At 37.6% G+C, this 25,171-nt stretch overlaps 1 protein-coding gene across 1 annotated transcript in view; it reads left to right on the top strand.

Moving 5' to 3' along the window:
- The window catches only part of cntnap2a (contactin associated protein 2a), a 1,327,865-nt gene that overhangs the window by 1,176,165 nt on the left and 126,529 nt on the right, over positions 1-25,171 (top strand). Inside the window, 2 exon segments of the mRNA XM_052015905.1 lie at positions 7,764-7,982; positions 12,666-12,902. Of these exon segments, the coding sequence (XP_051871865.1) occupies positions 7,764-7,982; positions 12,666-12,902 (456 nt within the window).

Consider the following 25,171-nt stretch of genomic DNA (forward strand, 5'->3'; position numbering starts at 1 on the left):
TATGTCATCAACTCCATTCCTCCAAATCAGAGAATTATTGAAAGGGGATCTATATCATGTGAAAATATTGAATAAATGGACTCCAAATATCTTCAAATTTAAGTGAAGGATCAACAGTACCACTCCTAATTTTGTCCATGTTTAAACATGATATAGTCTGAGAGAACTATTGAAAAGTAGTAGGGGGTATTGGATCCTTCCATTTAAGCAAAATGGATCATTTGGCCATTAATGTAACAAAGGCAATCATACAGTAAGTAGAAGCAGATAAATGGCCAGAGTCTATCCTTGGTAATCCAAAAATTGCAGTGATAGGGTGAGGTTGTAAATCAATATTCAATACGGTTGAGATAATGTTAAAAGTGTCTTTGCAATATTTTTCCAAAAGAGGACAGGACAAAAACATATGTGTCAAAGAAGCCACATTTGATTTACATCTGTCACATATAGGATTTATATGGTGATAAAAATGGGCTAGCTTATCTTTTGACAAATGGGTCCTGTGGACTACCTTAAACTGGATCAGAGTGTCTGGCACACATCAAAGATATATTAACTAAATGAAGAATTTTCTTTCATGTCTCTGTAGGTAAAAATGTCTGGAGTTCAATTTCCCATTCATTCTTACTTTTGTCCAGTGATCCTGGACGTATTTTCATAATTAAATCATAGATTATTGCTATCAAGCCCTTCTGATAAGGAGTAAGACCTAAAATTTTTTCCGTAATTTCAGTTTTGTAAGGTGTCGGAAAAGAGGGTATAGTAGCTTTTAAAAAATTTCTAATCTGCAAATATCGAAAAAAGTGTGATCTAGACAAATTGTATTTGTTAGGCAGTTGTTCAAAAGATGAAAAACAGTTATCAATGAATAAATCACGAAAACATACTATTCCCTTCCTTTTCCATATGGAAAAAGCTGAGTCAACTCTGGATGGATGAAAGAAAAAATTAGATTGAATGGGACTTGACAAATTAAATTTATTCAATCCAAAAAATTTACGAAATTGAAACCATATTCGTATTGTATATTTAACAATTGGGTTAATCATATGTTTACTTAATTTGATAAGTGCAAAAGGGAGTGAAGCTCCTAAAATAGAAACTAATGAAAATCCAAGTACTGATTGGTGCTCAAGGTGTACCCATTTGGGGCACTGAATTACACCTGAATCTTGTATCCAAAAAATTAAATATCTGATATTAATTGCCCAATAATATAATCTAAAGTTAGGCAGGGCCATACCACCATCCTGTTTTAGTTTTTGTAAATATTTCTTACTTAACCTTGGGTTTTTATTCTGCCAAATATATGAAAGAATTTTAGAATTAATAGTGTCAAAAAAGATTTCGGGACGAAAGTTGGAATTGCTTGAAATAAGTATAAAAATTTTGGTAAAATATTCATCTTAGCCGCATTAATTCGGCCTACCAATGATAAAGACAGTGGGGACCATTTAGTAAATAATCGTTTAACATGGTCAATTAGAGGCAATAGATTAGCTTTAAATAAGTCCTTATGTTTCTTGGTAATTTTAACACCTAAATACATAAAATAGTCAGTTACCAATCTAAAAGGTAATTGCCTGTCTAAAGGCCAATATTTTGGAAAATATATTTGAATCTACATTTAATAAAGAAATAGGTCTATAAGATGCACAATCAGTGGGATCTTTATCCTTTTTAAGAATTAAAGAAATAGTTGCTTCATAGAAAGATTGTGGTAGTTTACCTACTGATAGGGCATCTTTAAAAATTTTTACAAACCAGGGAACAAGAATATCAGAAAAGGATTTAAAAAATTCAGCTGTATATCCGTCAGGGCCGGGTGCTTTACCCGAGTTCATTGAAAATATTACTTTCTTTATTTCTTCCTCCGAAATGGAAGCATCTAATGTAGAATGTTCATTTAAAGATAATTGGGGAATCTTCAGATCTCTTAACTATTCATGCATTAATGTAGAATCCTCAGGGGATTCTGATTGGTATAAAGAAGAATAAAGTTCTTGAAAGGATTTGTTAATTTGAACATGATCTATTGTGTAGGTACCATCTGGTTTACGAATTTTACTAATCTGACTTTTAGATAAAGTAGCTTTCAATTGGTTGGCCAATAATTTACCAGATTTGTCACCATGCATATAAAATTGACTTTTGTTTTTAAGTAGTAGATTTTCAATTGAAGATGTTAATAATAAACTATGTTGCAATTGGAGTTCTGTTCTCTTTTTATAAAGCTCCAGATTAGGAGTATCAGAATATTTTTTATCGATTTCTTTAATCTTGTCAGCTAATATACGTATTTTGTTATTAGTTCGTTTTTTTCAATCCAGCGGAATATGAAATAATTTGACCATGGATATATGCTTTAAAAGTATCCCATATTATCCCACTGGAGATTTCTTAAGTAAAATTGTTTAAAAAGAAAAATGAGATCTGTTCTTTAATAAACTGGACGAAATCTAAGTCTTGTAATAGAGAAGGGTTAAGTCGCCATTGTCTGACATCAAAGGATACATCTGCTAATTTAATTGATCATTTCAACAGTGCCTGATCAGAAGTGGCAATTGCATCGTATTTACAGTCCATAGTAAGTGGAGCTAGTCTAGCATCAATAAAAAATAATCAATCCTCGAGTAATTATGGTAGACATGAGAAAAGAATGAAAATTCTTTATCATATGGGTGTAGAAATCTCCGAACATCTAAAATTCCGGATTCAACTAAGAAGGAGTTAATAAAGACAGTGGATTTGTTTGGAAGTGCAGGATTTGACACAGATCTATCCATCGAAGGGTTTAGACAGCAGTTGAAATCTCCACCCATAATCAAAGTCTATTCATTTAAATTAGGAAAAAATGCAAACAGATGTTTAAAAAATTCAGGATGATCTACGTTGCGTGCATAAACATTCACCGTAAGAACTTTTTTATTATGAAGTAGACCAGTAATTAATAAAAGTCTACCATTTGGGTCTGATATTGTCTCATGATGGACAAACGAAATTGAGGAGTCTATAAAAATAGAAACTCCTTTCACCTTTGCTTGTGAATTTGAATGGAACTGTTGACCCCTCCAAAATCTAAAAAAACGTTCCTGATGTGAGTCTCCTGAGCAAAAATGATCTGAGCATTTAATCTGAAAAACTTTAAAGATCTTCTTGCACTTGACCGGATTGTTTAAGCCGTTAACATTCCATGAAATAAAATTAATAGTCTTATCCATTTTAACAGATTAAAAAACATATGGTATGTAAAGGGTTAATCTTGCTATACGCGAGTCTCACCAGCAGGAAGAAGTAAAAAAAAAGTTCAAAGAGGAAGCGGATATGATGACAATTTAGAAAAATTTGTAGTTTAGTCCAGAAGAAAAAAAACCTAAAAACAGCCCCACCCCCCTCCCCCAGCAGCCCAAAAACTGACCAATAGGCAGACAGAAACTACCCTCCAATTGAATTAACCCCAGTTCTATTGGTGGCAGTAGTCCAAGTTAAAAAAAATATAAACCACCCATGTTTAGTCTAAAGGCTATCGACATAGTCGAAACAAAGTTATCGAAATAACAACCATAGTTGTGAGATTGAAACAGAGCCAAAGGGCGTTAACAGTCGACATTTAAAAGATACAGTTTAATAGTTATTTCGAAAAGAAAGCAAATGATCAGTCATTTTGTTAAATTCTTAATTATTATTTTAAACAAAATAATAAACAAAACATTAAAAATATTAAAAGAAGGAAAAGAAAAGATTTAAATCTAAAAATTAATTAGATAATAAAGCAAGTAGGTAGTAAATCAAAGGAAAAACACTGTCTCTTCTGCATTTCTTAGCTTCTAAAATTAAAAGCTAGTTCATAAGAAATTCTTCGGCCTCTTGGACGGATTTAAACCATTTGCAAGATTTATCAGGTAGTGTAATTCTCAACCTTGCTGGGAATAATAATGCAGGATGATAATTGCTTTGATAGAGATGAGCCATAATTGGTTTGTAGGTCAGCCTTTCTGTCATAACTTCTGGGGTGTAATCTTCAACTATTCGAAACCTCCATTGTTTAAGTTGAACCATTCCACGTCCACGAGCGGTACGAATCAAGAGTTCCTTGATGTTGACATGATGAAATCTTAATATTACTGGCTGAGGTTTTTGGTCCGGAGCAGGTTTGGATCTTATTGCTCTGTGAGCTCTATTGAGAATGGGCTGAACAGGAAACATTTCGGAACCAAACACATCGACCAGAAGTTTAGAAAAGAATTCTGTCGGGTTACCAGTCTTGGCATTCTCTGGAAAACCGATGATTCTTAAATTTTTCCTCCTGCTGCATCCTTCCAGGTTGATGATCCTCTGCTGTTGCTTTTCCAGGTTTTGCTTGGTCGTAATTAAGGCTTTTTCAAGTGAGTGGAGTTTGGCATCTCTATCTTTACCAGCTTGGTCAAGTTCAGCAATTAGTTGCTTTTGTTTGGCGTTTTCCTGGATAAGTGTATTTTGTCTGTCTTCAAAGTCCTTTAAAATGGACTTCAATTCGGCAAAGCTCTGGTCGAACTTTCTAACCAGATTAGAAATAGCTTCCAAAGTAGGTTGGTCTCCATTACCTTTACCATTAGCTGACGCTTTAGATCTGGTGTTCATTTCAACAGTTAAAAGTCAAAATTAAACTTGTTCCAGTATTGTAAAAGACTTATTAAAGAGTGGTAAATAGAAGATTAATAAGTGATTGGACCAAAGCCAAGTTATGACTTAGTCCATCGAGCACCACCAATAGACTCCTTTTTGCACTTTTTTTTTGTAATTTATAGTTTTTTATGTCTTCACACTGTACTGCTGCCACAAAGCAACAAATTTCATTTCATATAAGACAGTGGTAATAAACCTGATTCTAATTCTGATCCCAAAGGATTTTACAGCCAATGAACTAATTCTAAAGTTAAAGGCGTACAATTTAGGGACAGAATGCTCCCACAACCAGCAATGTGATAAAATCTGGATAATTTGATTTTCAGTTCATGATTGAGGAATAAATATTGGCCAGGGCCCCAGGTATAGCTCCACTGCTTTTCTTCAGAATACTACCTTTTCACCTTGTATGTCCTTCTCAGAGGCTGGGCCTTGAATTTACCTCACATCACAGGGATGCATCGTCCAACAGTGCAGTGCTTCCTTAGTTGATATTTACCTTGATTTTTCTGATAGACTTTGAGGGGGAATTGAATCATAATTTCTTTCAGAGACTCCACAACCAACAATGCAAAATTATATTTACAATAACAATTTCAAATGTGTTAAACAAAAGCAACATTCAGAGAAGACCACACTTTATGAAAATAGAAATGCTTGAATAAATGATTTGAATTGTACCCTTAAGTTTGAGCATTCCTGTATATTTTATATTACTATGTTTGCTGTTATGTATATTTATATGAGTAGATTAACTGTCTTTTGACATGCTAAATCAAAAGAGAAGGTAACTTACAAGTATGATCCCCAGGATGGAAAGACCCTTTATTTATGAAACATCTTCCACAACTCTGGGATGTTTTAAAGCCCTTCATAACCATTGAACAACTTTTGAAGTGCAATCATTGTCGTTTTATAGGTAAACATGACAGCAGATTTGTATACAAGTGGATACATGATCAATCTATCCTCTAGAAGATGCTTATTTGGATGATGTTGAGCTGTTCTTTGGAAAACAAAATATGGAATCTTATGTATCTGCTTTAACAGGCAGATACCCTCAATCCAATGAACTATCCAAAAGCCTGCAGTCTCTGGATTGTGAAATCATACCATGAGAACGGAAAACAAGTACAGGAAATGCTCAAAATCAAATAATGAGTCTCCAAGTGCTACATTACTGTTGGATTTGTTGTGACTTCATTGGATGGTTGCCTCTGAAGTTCTGGTTTTGGGATATAATATAATCAGTTTTCATATGGAAGGGCTAGGAGGGATACCAGTCAAATGTGGAAAGAGATGAGGAGAAGGTATAGAGAAGGAGACATGCCTTCTCCCAAAAGGATAGAAATACTCAGTTGTGCTTTGTAAATTGTTGATCTTGAAGACTGTGCTGAAATAAATCATAATTAATTGGATTGAAATGAGTTAGCATTGAACTGAGAGTCCTAAAGGTATTTTTAATGTAGTACATTGCCCTGCCAATCCTTGTATCCCCATCCCACCCAACAAATCTATCCTATGCAGAATCTTTTCAAAATAAACACTTTTTGCACAGCAAAGTAAATCTAGATCCACACTCATGAATAGGCATACTAATTTTGATCTAGAAACTGAAAGGATTGTGCATCACCTCACAACACAGCTAAAAGAGGCAACAAAATAATTTAAGATTTAATGTATGTTTGTTATGTTGTGTGTAAAATTTATAAGTTGTTCTTTGATCTTATTGTATCAGTATGACCAAACACATGAATAGTCAGAAAGGTTGAAAATACCAGGTGAAATATTTGTTAACTGGGACAAGACTTGCAATGACTATGTCTTGTTTAAAAAAAAAGCAACAATTGGAATTTTAAAATGGTTGGTATATAAAAACCATAATGTAAAACTTGCATATGTAGCCTTGCTATGTAAATGGAAATTATTATTGATGTTTATTGAAATAAGAAAAGAATAAATCTGGAAAATGTCTTCTGGTATCATTATCGTAACCAAGATATAACCAAGGTATAGGGTACACAAATTAGTTGCACCTTATAAGGACAAATCCTGCTGATTAGGCTTGACTCTTGAATTTCAGGAAGACGCATTTGAACATCTTCCTGAATTAGTACAGATTTATAAGACAGTTGGTGGTTCATCAGAGGTCAGATGAGCAAATCTGTCCATTTTTCACATTTTGTCTGATTTGACATATGGGCAATTAGCAAATTACCACGGAGTGTATATCATCTTTCAATGATTGGTAATGTAATTATCGCTTTCCCCATGGGAAGTGGACTATTACAGAGGCCCTCTCAGCCATCTCCATTGTCTTCCTGTGTGCTTGTGACAAGTAAGTATACTGAAATTATTGATATCTTTTCAATATTATATAGAAATTCCTCGAATGAAAGATTTTTTATTGATATAGTGCTCAGTCTGACAAAAAAACATGGCATTTCGATTTTTGAATGTATATGGTCTTTGTCCAATGCAGCAAGATTTTTCGAACATGTAGATTTTAAAACTGGTAAAAGATATTAAGCAGAAGAAGTTATGCCTAAGAAATTGTGTTGTAAAATAGAATTAATGTATCCTACATATTATGATTCCACTTCAAAAAAACAATCATTAAGGAAAATTATGGACTTGGTATGAGTACTGTGCTCCACAATTTTCTTTCTAGGTTCTCCTTCTGTAAAACACTGTAAAGCAAGGAGCAATCCAGACATTCAGCATCTCCCACTGCCCCCACCCCAAATAGTGCTCAGAATTCGGAGTCTCTCTCTCTCTCTCTTTCTCTACCTTTGCACCCAACTGCAACCAAGGCCTGCAACTTATTTTCCTCTGTGCACTCCACATTATGGAGTTGAAGTTCTTTCACCATGTTATTCCTTAGCACACAATACCTTGGTCCTTGAAAACCTTACTCACTGGTCTCCCACACATTATTTACTTAAATGACCTTTCCAGGCACCTAACAACTTCTGGGTGTTACATCTTGATTATTCTCGATCGTGTCTACATATCATTTCACCATTATCACCAAGTTTCCCAGTTTAACCTTTATAGTCCATTAAAACCAAACTAAATAATGATAATTTTATTTTCAGCACCAACTGATGTGGCATTTTCATTTGATGTGGGGAACGGCCCAGTCGAACTTACAGTGAGATCCCCAAATCCTTTGAATGATGACCAGTGGCATCGAGTCATTGCTGAGCGCAATGTAAAGGAAGCAAGCCTTCAAGTAGATCTACTCCGCAGGGACTTCAGGAAGGCACCAACCCAGGGTCACACCAGGCTAGAACTCTACAGTCAACTCTATGTGGGTAAGGAATTAACAATTGCTTGTCATTGTATGAAAAAATTCAAAACTCTTTGGGTGCTTGTTTCAACTATTTAGATGCTTTGCTGCAATAGAATATTGCATGAATCTGAAAACAAACAGGTGGGCAGTTATATTAAAGTCTGGTCCTTGAGTTAACACATAAAAACAAGGAACCACATAAAATATCTAAATCTTCTCATGAATAAATGACTTTACTGCAAGTACATTCTTGGGAATGAAGGAATAAGGAGAAAAAAGAGCTGGGGTGAAATATCAGCCATGATCTAATTGAATGGCTGATGGCTTCAGTGGACAAATGTCCGAATCACTCTTCTACTTCTTGTGTTTTGTACATGCTTTATTCACAGCTACTTGACTAAAATACCTAACTGGGAAAAGCATGTTGGAGAATTTTAAGTGCAGTAATATATGAAACAAGCTAATTGTGGTACTACTGAGAAACTTTTATTTAGTCATCAACAGTGCTTGAGAAAACTTTGGGATAGGTTTTTTGCTTTCACTACCTGGACAGTAACTTGGTGATGTTGCACACCCTTTATAGAACCCACCAGATTTTCATTTCCATTAATTTAATTCTTAGTCAAGCACAACCTGTATTTTAGATTGAAGTAATTATAGAAATTTTAACTCACCTTGGTTAATTAATCTATCCAATGTTGTAATAATTTCATCCTATATTGCAGGCTGTTGGAAGCCAAAAAATCCATGACCATTTTAGCTTACTGCCATTATAACTCTAGCAAATTGTGGCAGAAAGGCCTCAAATCAGGCTTGGTCCTTCAAGTTCTTACTTGGAGGTTATCTGCAGATACAAAGAGCTCAACCTCCAAAAACAGTTTCTAATTCATTTCAATATTTCTCTTGTTGGTTGTGCATTGATTTGGGACTTTGTAGTTGAAAAAACTTAACAGTTAACTGTTACCCAAAAAAAAATGGCAATTATCATCACTCTCTTTACTTTCATTAATTTTAATGTTGGATGTTCCTCTATCTTAATGGTTGAATGGTTACAGACAATATAAGTGGTAGGTAGTGCTTCTCAATACTAAAGATATTCTAATGGTTGATCATCAGTAGCAATCCATCATTTGCTACTACTGTTATTAATTGACCGAGACAAGGTTAGGGTAAAAAAAATGGATGGGTCTCCCGACTAAACATTGATTGAGGACAGTAATTATCATTAATTGATTCAGATTTGATAGACATGTACACTTCAAGGACCTAACAGAAAGAATGGTACATTGATTCAGGATTCTGTTCTATAGAAATGGAATGAGTAAAACAGGAAATTAAACATATTATCAATTTCTACCTTAAACTTTGTAATGAAGCATCAATAGTCATCTGCTTATGTGATCAGAAATTGCAAATGGGAATACATGTTAACAATAGAAGTTAGAGCATTCTGTTAAAGAGTTACAGCAAGCATAAAAATAATCATATGGTTTAAAGCAACAATTTAAAACAATTAGATTATTTCAAATTAAAACTTGGGCTTCCTCAGTTGAAAAGTCAAATACACAAAGGAAGGAAAGAAAAAGTAGACTATGTTTTACTATTCATCACTAATCTGGTTACTCTGAATGGCAGGATTTCAGCTTTTGTCCAAGGAGCTCACTTTTCTCGAGGTTTAAGTTGTTCACATGAGAATTAACAATAAAATGGAGAAGGCAGCCAAAGCTCTACTGTGCTGCTTTTCCAAATGCTCTCAGTAGATATATTGCCAGAATTAAATTTGGATAGACCAGTTCACCCAGTCACTTCAGTGAAAGTTGTGTCTTGGTCAATTTACTTTTTTTCTCTCCAAGTGCTTCTGTGCATGAAATGGTGATGGACTCAAGTGGGAATTTACTCCCTCACCCTGGAATGCACCTAACAACCAGGCTATTAGAAGAGCTTTCCTGTTCTTCGCAAAAGGCAATCAAGGGATCTTGTAATACACCCTGATCAAGGAGGATGGATGCAGGGTTACCCTCATCCAATATACTCCACCAGTCCACCCACAGCACTCCCTCAATAATGTTCTGCAGTGACAGCAAAGGTTAATCCCTGAAACTCTGGAGCAGAAGAGATTGCCTCCTTTTTACGTTCACGTCTGCTTACATTGATCTTGATCATCAAGAAAAGTCCATGGGCCAGACAAACTTTTTATATCAGTAGGAGGATATGAATGAACAGTGATGAGAACCTTATTCTTTTGTTAGAACAGTAGTGATGCATAACTTACTTTCAGTAAAAAAAATCTTCATGCAATTTTTACTCAAAAACAAAGCTGAATCATGGCAGCTTTGTTTCTTCATTATTTTGTGTCCAACCCATCATTTCCTGGTTCAAGATCACTGCATTTAACAACTAGGATCACCATTCAAGAGGGCAATCCCATCCTTTAGGAGTAATTTTCTGATACTATCTTCTCAACAAGAGAAGCATATGAAAAATGGGGCTTACAAGAGATTGCAGATGCTAGAATCTGGAGCAACACATGAAGCGCTGGAGGAACTCAGCAGTTCAGGCAGTATCTATGGAGAGAAATGGGCAGTCAATATTTTGGGTGGAGATGCTTCATCAAAAAATTGGGATACATGCTGCTCGCCATTCTCCGACCATTTAAAAAAAACACAATGCTAGTTATGCCTGGAAGAGCTAAATCAGAACTTTTACTACCTTTAATCATTCCTGAGAGTAATGATATCTTCTCCAACCAGTTTTCAAAGAAATGATTAACTCCTCATCTCATCTTGCAAGTCACAGCAACCGATTTACCAAAAGACCATTTTTAAGACCATTATTAATTCAATCATTAACATCATAGCTATTTCTCCCAAAGTTATTATCATCACCCAAGACAAATAATTGCTTGTTAGCAGATTGATGATATGACGCAAGCTATTGCTGTGCTGGTGGTGAGTTAGTTTCCCCCTGATAATTTTGAACTTTAACTCAAGTCCCCTCTATTCATGCATCTCACAAATAACGCTATGCAATGCATCATTGGGATCATAACTATAACTTATCTAATAATTAAATGTAAGTATGGTTTCTACTTCTGTAAATGAAATGTTATAAACATGCAAGAAAGAAATTATCCTGTATTTTACCAAGTAGAAGTTCCAGTGGTTACAAGCTAACAGAGCTACTCAAGGCAAACAGGTCTTATGCATGAAAATATGGTAACTTAACCAATTACTTTCATACAAGACATAGTTTAACAGGATTACTTAGAATAAATGCCAACAGGGATAGAAATCCAGATGACAAGGTAATTCAAAGAACAGGAGGAATAAAGGTTTCAATAGATTCACAAAATCATTTATGTGAATAAAAGAATTCTACAGACAAAATTGTTTTATATGGGTTTTTTTTGTTTCCTTCTACTGATAAAACATTTGGGAAAGGAAGAGGAGTTCAAAGAAAAAATCTGCAAACATAAATGGTTGCTGTTCAAGCTGAGTCAAATGTTACATATTCAGCACTTCCCCACACAACAATTCAATCAAATAATTATGTTATTTTCAGCAATATGCAATTGCAGATAATGAATCCCCACCCCTCCCCCCAGAGGGAAACATGTCAACAACTATTTCTAAGTTTTCTTGTGTCATTGGGGAAATTCAACCAGGCATTCCCAGGTGTGATGTCATTCCCTGTGCAACAGCCCTTTTGGAGCATTGCTGGGAACTAAGACCAAGATGTCCCAGGACCCCTCCGTCAATGAGTATTCCCTGGACAACCTCGCCTTCCCAGTACAGCGTTGGATTGACACTCCTATCAGATATATCATTTACATACTTTTTATGCTTTGTGAACCCCCCCCCACACCCCACTCCCAACAGAGCAATGAACCCCCTGTACCTGCCACTTAACCCCCCCCCCCCCAATTTCAACCACAACCCTTGACCCCACAGTTCCCCAAAGCCAAAGCCCCAAATGTCAGATCTCCCGATCAGACAATCTGGCAAATCACCTGCCAGAGGACTCAATCTCCGAACCAGACCCCACTCCCCCAACCTGCTTGCCACTTACTGCAGTTTTATCCCAGCCTTCAACATGATCCCTCTTCACTGTCCCTAATCTGACAAAAAACGTGCTGCTGATGTCTCTCGCCATCATCTCCCTCCAAGCACCATCATCACCATGGTGACGGCACATTCATATGCCTTGCCCGGCCAGAGTGACAGCAGTGGCTTAACCATGAAACATTTGTAAGAATAACAAAATCAAACCACTAATTGTATTTCAAAGCTACAGGAGAATGTACTTCACAATTATTTCTGTTCAGTTAGAGGACTGGAAATGGGTGCAATTGATCTAACATTATACTATCATTCTGCCCACTTCCTGCTCATCCAATTCACTGTTCTAGTTTTGGGACCGTAACCACTTTTCAGGCAATTCTTAATTTGATTAAAACCTGGACCCAATCATATTAATTAGCTGATTACTCTTCATGCAATCTGGGGATGTGGTCAGTTTTGTGAATAGACCCTGCTCTGTGGAATTTTTTTTTAAAAACAACTCAAAGGATTAAAGAAACTTAGTTTGTGTTCAATTCAACTCGCATTGAAAATTCTACAAACATTTGCACCATTTTCCAAAGGAGCAAAGCCGACAAACCAGTTATTGTTCCATTTTGCCTTTTTGATTGCTTCTTTCTCCGCAGGTGCTGCAGGTGGTCAGCGGGGTTACCTTGGATGCATCAGATCTTTGAGGATGAATGGTGTCACCCTCGACCTAGAGGAGAGAGCAAAAATTACTCCTGGAGTGAAACCTGGCTGCTCAGGTCATTGTACCAGTTATGGCATGTACTGTCAAAATGGTGGGAAGTGTGTGGAGAAATATAATGGCTACTCATGCGATTGCATGCGGACTGCATATGATGGCCCCTTCTGTACAAAAGGTATGACATAAACTCATGGAACTGTGGTACTGATGTGGGAGCTAGATCATCAATTGATTGACGATGCATGGTTTCTTACAAGAAAAAATTCTTGTCATATTTCTGAATAGGAAGAACAAGGTATCAGTTTAGATTTTAAATGAAAATATTGTCAAATTGTGTAAGAAAGCACTGGGATCGCAGTGTACTATATACAGGCTATTAAAAGGTAAGAACTGAAGTAGAAGATCCCACTGAACCCTTGATTTTATTCTTAGAGTCAAAAAATACAAAAGCAAAGTTAATTTTAAACTTGTACAAGATTTTAATTTTGAACACCTCATTATGGCAAGGATTTAAAAGTAATTTGGAGAATAAATTCACCAGGATGTTGTAAGGATTGAGGTGCTGAAATAAGACTTCTTTTCCACTCATGTTGAGATATTTCAGTGGTAGGCAGATGCAAGTTTCCAAAGTTATGATGAAGTATATAGTAATATATCACTGCCACTGATGAGCAACAAGATGTTCAGACAGCATATATTTAAAATATCCACAGATATAATAAGAGAAGTTTTTGTTTTCATGTATCTGCTGGAATATGGACTTTTCTGCTGATGCATTCTGACAATCCACATTTGAAGCAGAATCAATAAATTACTCCAATTTCCATCATGCAAATATTGTTAACTTATGGTTCAACTGCTCAGGAGACCTCTGTAACTAAGCCTCCAAAAATTCCATGGTTCTTCAACTTTAGCTTCTTAAGCAATGAGCACTCTATTTGTCCATGGGCTAAAGCATTTATGGGCCTCAAATTCTAAATATATGAATTATTTTTAATAACTTACTCAAGAAATTTAGTATCGAGTTATAATAAAACTTTTAAAAGTGACACATTTTGCCATCTCCTTCTATATTTTTGTCATTGTATATCAGTTATCATAAACACCTGTATTTTTGTGCAACCACATTATCTTTCCTTATCGTTCCTTAAATATGGTAATTAACGTAGAGAAGTTTTCAGATAATTTCAGTGTATTCTTAAAGGACTTTTTTTAACAATCACACCAGATGTATGATCATAATGCAAACATATTTTAATTAAATCTGTTCACTGTAAATACACTTCAGGGAGTCATACGGTAAAATCCACGTTGACACATTCATTTGGAACATACCTGGATGGTTATTCCCTTAGGTGGAGAAAGAAATGTTTCTTTGCCTGTAACTGTTGAATCCATACATTGTACTTCAACATGTAATAAGCAGTCATTATCCTTTTGACTTCTTCTAAATCTGTAACTACCATTTTAATAGTCTAGCCAAAGACACAGAGATTAAAATCACAGAATAATGAGATAAAACCTCACTTAAATAATGTTTAATATGGTGCAATAAAAATGATTCATTGCTTCATTATCTCTGCCTTGAACATTAACAAGCAATATGTTGTTTAGGCAAAGCAAGGAACGGAAAGTTGGATTTAATTTTCAAGTGCCACACTTGACAAAAAGAAAATTCTGTGAACGGAAGATAGTCACTCTTCATTTCCCCTTAAGGTTCTGCTTCATTTAAAAGTGCTCTTGAGTCCCTTCATATCTGCAACATTCTCCAATCTTACACCCTCGAAATGTTGCGTTCCTCCAATTCACTCTCTTTATTTCACACTATTTATCTTGAAAGGTTAGATTGAAGAAACTAGGTTTTTTTTCCATGCAGCAAAGAATATTGAGAAGAGATCTCATTGTTCTCATGTTTCCTAGAAGGAGGCCATTCAGCCCATCTGGTCTATGCCAGGTCTCAGAGCAATCCCATCAATCCTATTCCCCATTTATTTCCCTGTATAGTCCATTCTCTCACACATGCCCATCAATACCCCTCTGATTCTCCTGGCACCCACCTGTACCAGGGGCAATTTACACTTGACATTTAGCCTAACATCCTTTGGAATGTGGAAGGAAACTGGAGCCCCAAGGAAAACCAAGTAGTCACAGAGAGAACATGCAAACTCCATAGTGATATCACCAGAGTCGAACCCAAGTTCCTGGAGCTGTGAGACAGCTACACAACCTGCAGCACCACTGTTAGAGCTGTACAAGATCAACTAATTTAGATAGGGTAATTTGAAGGAAGCTGTTCCCATTCACAGATGGTTCAAGGATGAGGAGGCATAGATTCAAAATGCTGAAGAATGGATACAGGGAGGTGTGAGGAAAAAAAATTTTACACAAGGAGTATCTATGATCCAGAATGTCCTGCCTTTAAAGGTGGTGGAAGCAGAATTAATCAGTGTCTTCTAAACGGAATTGGGCTATAGGAAAGACCAAGGAAATAGGACTGATGGGATTGCTATGTTAGGTGCTGGCCTAAACTAAGTGGACCAAATAGCCTCCTTCATGTATCACATTAATTTCATGATTCTATGCATATTCCTTCCCCCAACCCCCACCCAAACAACTTTCACTCCAATATTATCAGCTGTCCGTTCAGTTGCCTGGGTCATAAATTCTTCCCTAAAAATCACTGCCTCTCTCCTTTCAAGCCCTGCTTGAAGTACACCAGTATAACCATAACATTGGACTCACAGAATAAATGAATATTTCGTTCTAAGTATCGCAGTTATCTTAAGCAGTTTTGCTCAAGTCCTGTCTGAACATTTTAATTGCCTTGAATTCTCTTACCAATACTGTATATAGAAGGGTCAAATTATGTTGTTGTATGGAGATATTGTGTAACAGAGCATGAGGTCTCAGGATTTGCCATTTCCTTCTATGTTATTGAAACTAAGTTCTTCAAACTCACAAGGTGCTTTGCCTTTTTGTGAAAATATGGTTATGCTTGCTTATATGATAATACATGAAAAACAGTGTGGAGAAATATTCAAGTCATTGCAGTGTATAATTAATGTTCCTTTTCTATTCACAATCTCAATTTGGATAATTTTCTTCTGCTAGCACACTGTTGCAAAGTTTTATTTGGACTGCATTCTTCATTTACTGCCTGCTGTCAATAAATAATAATAATTGCATATTTTCAGGCTTGTGAATTCATGAATACTCTACTTCAAATATAAGCTACATATATTAACATATTATGCATAATTATGGCTTTATTATCAAGGTTCAAAGAACACTATTAATGTTTCATTTAATTTCTCTTTTTTCATTATCTGCTGCAATGATAGTGCCTGAGGTCTAGGGAGACGTTTATCCTTAATAAATAATTACAGAATGCTTAAATACATTTTTTAGAGCTATGATCAGCTTTTATCATAGTTTGGTGCTTGTCTGATTAGTTTAATCCAAAATATCATGTTTCAACATTTATAGCCATATTTCTCAAGTGACCTGCAAGTAAAATGTAACTTTACCAGTAGAGGAATATTGATTGTAAATATAAAGACATTAAGGAACAAAGATTACGCAGCAGGGTGCATAATAATGAAGTTAAAATAGCTTGGGTACTGCAGAAATTAAAGCTATAATTTTTCAGCACTGATTCATAAAGCTGTCATGGGGTTTGTTGGATAAATTGGATATTTGAGAATCCATGCCTCTGAAAATGAAGTACAGTATTTTTGCAACAGAAGATTTTTTTAACTTGCTTTTCTGTCCTTGAACATTATCATGCACCGTTACCAAAATTTAACCGTGCATTGTTGGATTTTTAAATCATTTAATTTATTGTTTATATTGACAATTGTTGTTAATGAAAATGTGTTATTAGGATGCTAGATGGATCAGGAGATGAAAATTAACCAAAAAAGAATGTGCTGCAAATATATAATAGGTAAAATTTGACATCTTAAATTTCACTATGACTGAGGATCTTATTAAATGGAGCAATATGTATAAGAGGCCAAATGGCCTACTCCTGTTCAATTTCTTATGTTCTTCTGTTCAAAAATAGTCGGAGTCAGCCCAATTCAGTCATCTTGCTTTCTGATGTTATGATATTTAGTTAACTATTATTATTTATGCAACTCTGGTTTAATGCAATAGCAACAGAAAATGCGAGAAATACCCAACAGGTCAAGCAACTTCGACAAAGGGAAAAACAAAGTTACTATTTCAGGTCAATGACCTTTCATCAAAACTTCATTCCCAGTATTTTCATATTATATTCTAGTTTAATAAATCTGAGTAAAAAAATTATACATGAAATTTAAGACTTGTATATATTAATTCTCATAGCAAGAAATCTCGGATACCCTATGAATGGTGTTAATAAGAATTAAGTTAAAAATGCTTTGAAAGATGTTGATGAATGCTCATATGTGGGTAAGAAACATGGACGGGTTTTACAGATTTAACCTGATATGAGGTAAATTTAAAACAAGAAATATTTCTTCACCTGAGAAATCAGTACCTAGGAAGAACTCCTGGACAGAATTTTGGAAGCAAAACCCTAGAATTGTTTAAGAACCAATTGGATGCTGCAGACAAAGCCCACAGGTTAAATCTGGATGGATGAATCAAATTGCCCTTTCTCATCAGCAACTATCCAGTTTATCATACTGAAAAAAATCCCTTTAAGTAATCACTTATTATTCAGATAGCTTTACACACCTAACATGAAAGTAAGAAAATGGTCATCTGCACATATGGATGGAGATAGTGACAGGAGACACAAGAGACTTTAGATGCTGGAAACTGGAGCAAGAAAAAAACTGCTGGAAGAACTCAGCAGGTCGGGCAGCATCTATGAAGGTGAAGAGATGGTCGTTCAAGCTTGTTGCCAGCTGTTCTAGAAGTTTTAGCCTCCTAAAACTCATGTGCACTGAGACTTTCTCTCTTATTCTCTATTGAGAACTAATTGTTCATACATTCAAAAAGAATGATCAATTGCAAAAACTTATTGTGCCTTTAGCCTAATGAGATGACCCAAGGTGCTTCAATGAAGTATAATCAAACAAAAATTGACAGAAAGCAAAAGAAGATGATTTCAGGATAAGTGATTAAAAATATGATCAAATAGGTAGGTTTAAAGAAGCCTTTAAAAGGACAAAAGGAAGGTGGAGACATGGAGAAGTTTGAAAAGGTATTTCCAGAACCTGAGACCTGTACAGCTGAAGGCAAGGCCTTCACTACTAGGGTGAAAGTAGAGAATGCATTTGAATTCAGAGTCGGAGGAATGAAAAACTTTTAAAGGAATGTAGGGTGAGGCCATGGAGGGAACTAACTCTGAGGATGATATTTTAAAATAGGAGCAATGGTCACCACTGGAAACATAGAGGAATTTGACTTGGTGTGATATGGGCAAAAGAATGGTGAACAACTTAATTTTCGAAGGGTGATAGATGGGCAGTACAGTGGTGCAGCTGGTAAAAGTGCTGCCTCACAGCTCCAGAGATTCAGGTTCAATCCTGGCTTCCAATGTTGTCTGTATGGAGTTTGCATTTTTCCCATGTGACCACATTGCCTTTCCCAGGTCTTCTGGTTTCCTCCCACATCCCAAAATCAAACAGGTCAATAGGTTAATTGTCCAGATTTAATTGCCCCTCGTGTGTCGGTGAATAGTAGAATCTGGGAATGTGGGGAAAAGAAAATGGGATTAGTGTAAATGGGTGTTTGATGGTCATCAAGGACTTGGTGGGCTGAAGGGTGTGTTTCTGTGCTGTATGGCTTTGTGACTCTATGACTAGCCAGGAGAGGTGGTAAAGCCACAGATAAGGTCTTTGACAGTAGATCAGCTGCAGCAAAGAGAAGAACAGAGGAAAGTACACAGCTGAAACAATGTAATCTTAATGATGGAGATGTTGTGGGGTCAAAAGCTCATCCTGCCGTTCATACTCCTCCTGACCACAGAAAGGTGGCACTTACTTGTGCATACTTCACTCAGAGCACCAGCAAATACAGACAATAGGCTGAACAATACAGGCTTTGCCCTTTTCAGTCCATTAAGGCGCTATTGATTTTATAGGAAAATTGATGAAGGCACATGGTAGATGTGATTTACGTGGACTTTAACAAGTCCCACATAGTAGGCTGATCCAAAAGGCGGCACGGTAGCGTAGCAGTTAGCGCAATGGTATTACAGCACCAGCGATCGGGGTTCAATTCCCGTCGCTGTCTGTAAGGAGTTTGTGCATTCTCCCGTGTCTGCGTGGGTTTCCTCCGGGTGCTCCGGTTTCCTCCCACATTCTAAAGACATACGGGTAGGTTAATTTGGGGTTTAAAATGGGCGGCGCAGACTCGTTGGGCCGGAAGGGCCTGTTACCATGCTGTAAATAAAATTTTAAGAAAAGGGCACATGGGATCCAAGGTGTTTTGGCAAATTGGTTCCAAAATTGCCTTGGTGATAGGAAGCAGGGCTGATGACACAAAAATTGGTGGAATAGTAGATAGCAAAGAAGATTGTAAACAATACAGAGGGATATGGATCAACAGAAAAGTTTGGCGGGGTGGTGGTGGATGGAATTTAATCCAGACAAGTGTGAGGTAATGCATTTATAAGATAAGATTTCTTTATTAGTCACATGTACATTGAATCACACAGTTAAATGCATCTTTTTGCATAGAGTGTTCTGGGGGCAGCCCGCAAGTGTCACCACACTTCCAGCGCCATCACAGCATGCCCACAACTCCTGACCCGTACGTCTTTGGAATGTGGGAGGAAACTGGAGCACCTGGAGGAAACCCACACAGTCATGGGGAGAGCATACAAACTCCTTACAGACAGCGACAGGAATTGAACCTGGGTCGCTGACGCTGTAATAGCATTATGCTAACCGCTATTGCTAACAGGACATGTACAGTAAATGGCAGGGACCTCAGGAGTGATGGTGTGCTGAAGGACCTTGTGGTGCAAGTTCATAGCTCCCTGAAAATGATGTCACAGATGGCTAGGCTTGTGAAGAAAGCATTCGGCATACTTGCCTTCATTAGCCGAGGCACTGAGTATAAGAGCTGGGATGTCATATTGCATACTACAGGAAGGATGTGGTAGCATTAGACAGAGTACAGAAGAGATTCACCAGGATGTTACGTGGAATGGAGGGCTTTACTTATAAGGTATTATTGGACAGTTTGGGTTTATTCTCCCTAGAACAAAGAGGCTAAAGTGTGATCTATGGAGATTTATAAAATTATGAGAGGCATTGATAGTCAGACTCTTTTCTTCTTTGGGGAGATGGGGAGTCTAAAACAGGTTTGTGAGAGGAGAGAAATTTAAAGAAGATCTGAGAAGCAGGTTTTTCACGCAGAGAGAGTGGCAGAGACAGATGCAATTATGGCACTTAAGAGTATTTGGACAGGTATTCGGACAGGAAACAAGTAGAGGGATAGGGGCCCAAAGCCGGAAAATGAAACTGGCATCATGGTTGGCATGGAAAAGTTGGGTGGAAGGCACTATTCTGTGCTGTATGTCAATTCAATACATAAAAAATGCTGGAGGAACTCAGCAGGTCAGGTAGCATCCATGGAGGGAAATAAACAGTCGACGTTTCAGGCCGAGACCCTTCATCAGGACTCGAAACGTCGATTGTTTATTTCCCTCCGTGGATGCTGCCTGACATGCTGAGTTCCTCCAACACTTTTTGTGTATTGCTCCAGATTCCAGCATCTGCAGAATTTCTTGTGACTCCTGTCAATTACCTGGCTTTACTTCTTATAGTTTTAACAAAAAGGTGGAGACTGGGTTTCATTTCTCAGGAAATTGGTTTACAGATATCAACCAAAATGGCATCTGCCAAATATCGAAACATTGACACAAGTTAAACCCCAAAAGCACTGTGATCTCTTATGACTTGAATGACAATGAGTATCAACAATCTACATTCAATTATATATACCGCCATATAAATTATATTCATTACTACATTACTGAAGCTGGGATTTCAGTTTTTGGAAAAGATTGTCCAACTGAAGGCAGCACAGGGGTGCAGCAGTGAGTGCCTCACAACTCCATGGGTCTGGGTCTGATCCTAACTTCAGGTGCTGTATTGTGCATAGTTTGCACATTTATTCTGCGATGTGTGGGTTTCCTTCAGGGGCTCAGGTTCCTCCCATATCCCAAGAAATGCTAGTAAATTGGCCATTGTAAATTAGTCCTAATGCAGCTTAATGGCAAAGAAAATCAAAGGAGAGTGAATGGATACATATGAGAAAGAGTAAGTTGCGGGGAGATAGGGAAATATGGAGAGTGGGAATGAGACGAAAGAGATTGCTCCCCTGGAAACCAGCATGGAGCCAATGGTCTGAATGGCCTTCTGTGTTGTTATCGGTAGAAGATTATGAGACAAGATAATGATTGGCTAGTGATCTATACGAGTTATTAATTGCCAAGCACTACTAGCAGACAGCAAAAGACAGGGTTCAGTTAATAAAAGAGCAACACCAGGTTACTTATGGCCCATACTGAGATTTCCATTCCTCACAGAAGTACTTCCAGCTTTACAATCCATAAAACTCTGAAGGCATTATTAGGAATAGCTGGGCAGTTGATCTTGTTTGAAGTTTCATTCATAATTCTTCAGGATAATAATTCTCCATTCTATTTCTTTTGCTCCAACCAACTCCCTGCTGCAATAGAATTAATCCAATTCCCTTCTGAATTGTTTAAGTGAGTTAATATTCACAATATTCCTTTTCTCCCAATAACTTTTGTTAGATATTCTACTTTTAATACTTTCATCAAGATAATTTCTGATTACAGTAATAAAATGAGCTCTTATCCCAAGATGATAACTAAATATGGCTCCTTGAACCCCTGGAGTCATGACCACAGTTGGAGTACTGTCTTGGCAGGTTAATACCAGCTCTGTGTGGCAAGAACAAAGAAAATTGTCTCACCTCAACTTTATAATTCATTTCAATGTTCAGTCCCATTCATTATTGTTGAACTAATAACCAGATCCAATGGTGAAAATAACAGGCATTCATTATCTATACAGCCATCTCACTTCACTGTTCGACTAAGTCAAATATTAAATAACAAATGTATACATTTTTACAGTTACATTTGACATTAAACAGTCAAAAAGTTTCATAAAGACTTATCAAAGTATTTTCTTCATGAATATTCAGAGATAATTGGAATTGGTTTATTATTGTCACATGTACCAAGGTACAGTGAAAAACTTGTCTTGCATGCCATTCATACAGATTAATTCATGACACAGTGCATTGAGGTAGTGCAAGGTAAAATAGTAACAGAATGCAGAATAAAGTGTAACAGCTACAGAGGAAGTGCAGTGCAGGTTGACAATAAGGTGCAAGGTCATAACGGGGTAGATTGTGAGATCAAGAGTCCATCTTATCGTACTAGAGAACTGTTCAATAGTCTTATAACAGAAGGATAGAAGCTGTCCTTGAGCCTGGTGGTACGTGCTTTCAGGCTTTTGTATCTTCTGCCTGATGGGAGAGGGGAAAAGAGAGAATGTCTGGGGTGGGTGGGGTCTTTGATTATGCTGGCTGCTTCACCAAGGCAGTGAGAGGTATAGACAGAGTCCATGAAGGGGAGGCTGTTTTCTGTGATGTGCTGAGCTGTGTCCACAACTATCTGCAGTTTCTTGTGGTCCCAGGCAGAGCAGTTGCCATACCAAGCCATGATGCATCCAGATAGGATGCTTTCTATGGTGCATCGATAAAAGTTGGCGAGTGTCAAAGGGGACATGCCAAATTTCTTTAGCCTCCTGAGGAAGTAGAGGTGCTGGTGAACTTTCTTGGCCGTGGCATCTATATGGCTGAACCAGGACAGGCTATTGGTGACGTTCACTCCTTAGAATTTAAAGCTCTCAACCCTCTCAACCTCAGCACCATTGATGTAGACAGGAGCATGTGCACCACCCCTCTTCCTAATGTCAATGACCAGCTCTTTTGTTTTGCTGACATTGAGGGAAAGGTTGTTGTCATGACACCATGTCACTAAGCTCTCTATCTCCTTCCCGTATGCCAACTCATCGTTATTTGAGATTCAGCCCACTACGGTGGTATTATCTGCAAACTTGTCGATGGAGTTAGAGCAGAATCTGGCCACGCAGTCATGAGTGTATAGGGAGTAAAGCAGGGGGCTGAGGACCCAGCTTTGTGGGGCACCAATGTTGAGAATAATCATGCTGGAGGTGTTGCTGCCAATCCTCACTGATTGTGGTCTGTTGGTCAGGAAGTCAAGGATCCAGTTGCAAAGGAAGGTGTTAAGTCCCAGGTCCCAGAATTTGGTGATGAGTTTGCTTGGAATTATAGTATTGAAGGCAGAGCCATAGTCAATAAGCAATAGTCTAACGTAGGTGTCTTTACTGTCCACATGCTCCAGAGATGATTGTAGGGCCAGGGAGATGGAATCCGCCGTGGACCTGTTTTGGTGATGGGGAACTGCAGTGGGTTGAGCTTGCTGCGAGGCTGGAATTAAGGTGTGCCATGACCAGCCTCTCAAAGCACTTCATAATAGTGGATGTCAGAGTCACTGGATGGTAGTCATTAAGGCACACTACCTTGTTTTTCTGAGGTACTGGGATGATAGTGGTCTTTTTAAAGCAGGTGGGAACCTCAGATTGAAGCAGGGAGAGGTTAAAGATATGCCCTCACTACAGATATCCTGAATAGAACAGAACAGTTGCAATAAGCAAGTCGGTTGCAGCAAGTTATGCACTTTTACTCAACTGGTGGATCAGCAGAGTGGTGAAGCAGGTAGTGCTGCTAGCTCAAAGCTCTAACAACCTTGGTTTGATCCAGACCTTTGGTGCTGTCTACCTGAAGTTTTTATGTTTCCCCTGGATGCTTCCCACATCCCAAAGATGAGCTGGTTGGTAAGTTACATGCAATCGGCTGAAGGAATTCAGCGGGTTGAGCAGCATCTGTGGGACGAAAGGAGTTATCAGCGTTTCAGATCAGAAATTTTTTGCATCAGACTGAGAGTGGAGAGGGGAAATACCCAGTGTAAAGAGGAGAGGGGGAGTGGTGAGACAGGAACCCAAAATGATTCCAACAGATTCTTTGTTGTTACAGGTTCCAGCATCTGCAGTCTCTTGTGTCTCTGGTTGGTTAGTTAATTGGCTACTATCTCTTACCCCAAGTATAGTTGGAGGGCAGGAGAATCAGGGAGAGTTAATGGGCATGAAAGAGAAAATAGGTCACAGGGAATTAATTGTTAGAATGGCGTTGATAGGACTGCTCTGAGAACTGCCATAGACTTGGTGGGCCAAATGGCCTCCTTCTCATGGAAGGAAATACAACTGACATCTGTGGTTTAAAGTTCTGACAAGTACAATTTTAACTTTCAAAGGTGAATGTTCCAAAATCCTTCAGCAGGATGGCGCTCCAGCCACACTTTACAGAACACTCGATAGTGATTCAAACTATGAATATAGAGTGACTTGGTTTGGCTTCATGCTGAGCATGATAAAGGCTTATAGAGCATGGGAAACAACCTGAGAATGCCACCAATTATGGAACAGCTCTGCCAACAACATGGAGCCTACATGAGACACTTTAACTATAGAATAATTTGGCAAACGGTTGCTATATTATTAACTGAATATGGGATTAGCTAAAACAGTGAATTAGCCATTAAGCACTTCATGTTAATCCCCAAGAAACTCATGAGGGTTGTTTAGTAAGGTGCTAGACCAGAAAGGTTCCAGTTTGATAAAAGGTCATCAGCTGAAATGTTAACTGTTCAGTCTCCATACATGCTGCCTGAACTGCAGAGTATTTTCAGCAATTTCAATTTTTATTTCAGAAAGATCCTGGATTCTGTCCGATACCTGCTAAATTAGGGAGTGACAATGATGTTACAATCAGCTTCGGTGATCTTATGTTAAAAATAAACAAACAGAACACCTGCCCCTGGTCATAATCAAGTGACAGACTCCTGCAGGAAGTGCATGGATGTAAAGATGCAGAGTGAGCCAAAACTCTGCTTAGGTAGAACAAAGAACATAGAACATGCCCTATGGCCCACCACATCTGTGCTGACAATGATGCCAGTTTAAACTGCATATCTGCCTACATGTGGTCTATATCCCTCCATTCCCTGCCTGTTTGTGTGTCTGTCTGAATGCCTCTTCAATGTTGTTATCATATCTGCTTCTGTCACTTCCCCTGGCAGCGCATTCCAGGCATGTACCACTCTGTGTGTAAAAAAAACTTGCCACATAAATCTCCTTTAAACTTTCCCCTTCTCACCTCAAAGCTATGCCCTCTTGCATTTGACATTTCCATCCTGATAAAAAGACTCTGATTATCTACTCTATTTATGCCTCTTATAATTTTATATACTTCTAACAGGTCACCCTTCATCCTCCTACACTCAAGAGAAAACAATCCAAGTTTGTCCATCCTCTCCTT

The sequence above is a fragment of the Pristis pectinata genome, chromosome 5 (genome assembly GCF_009764475.1).
Source record: "Pristis pectinata isolate sPriPec2 chromosome 5, sPriPec2.1.pri, whole genome shotgun sequence".
NCBI classification, from domain to species: domain Eukaryota; kingdom Metazoa; phylum Chordata; class Chondrichthyes; order Rhinopristiformes; family Pristidae; genus Pristis; species Pristis pectinata.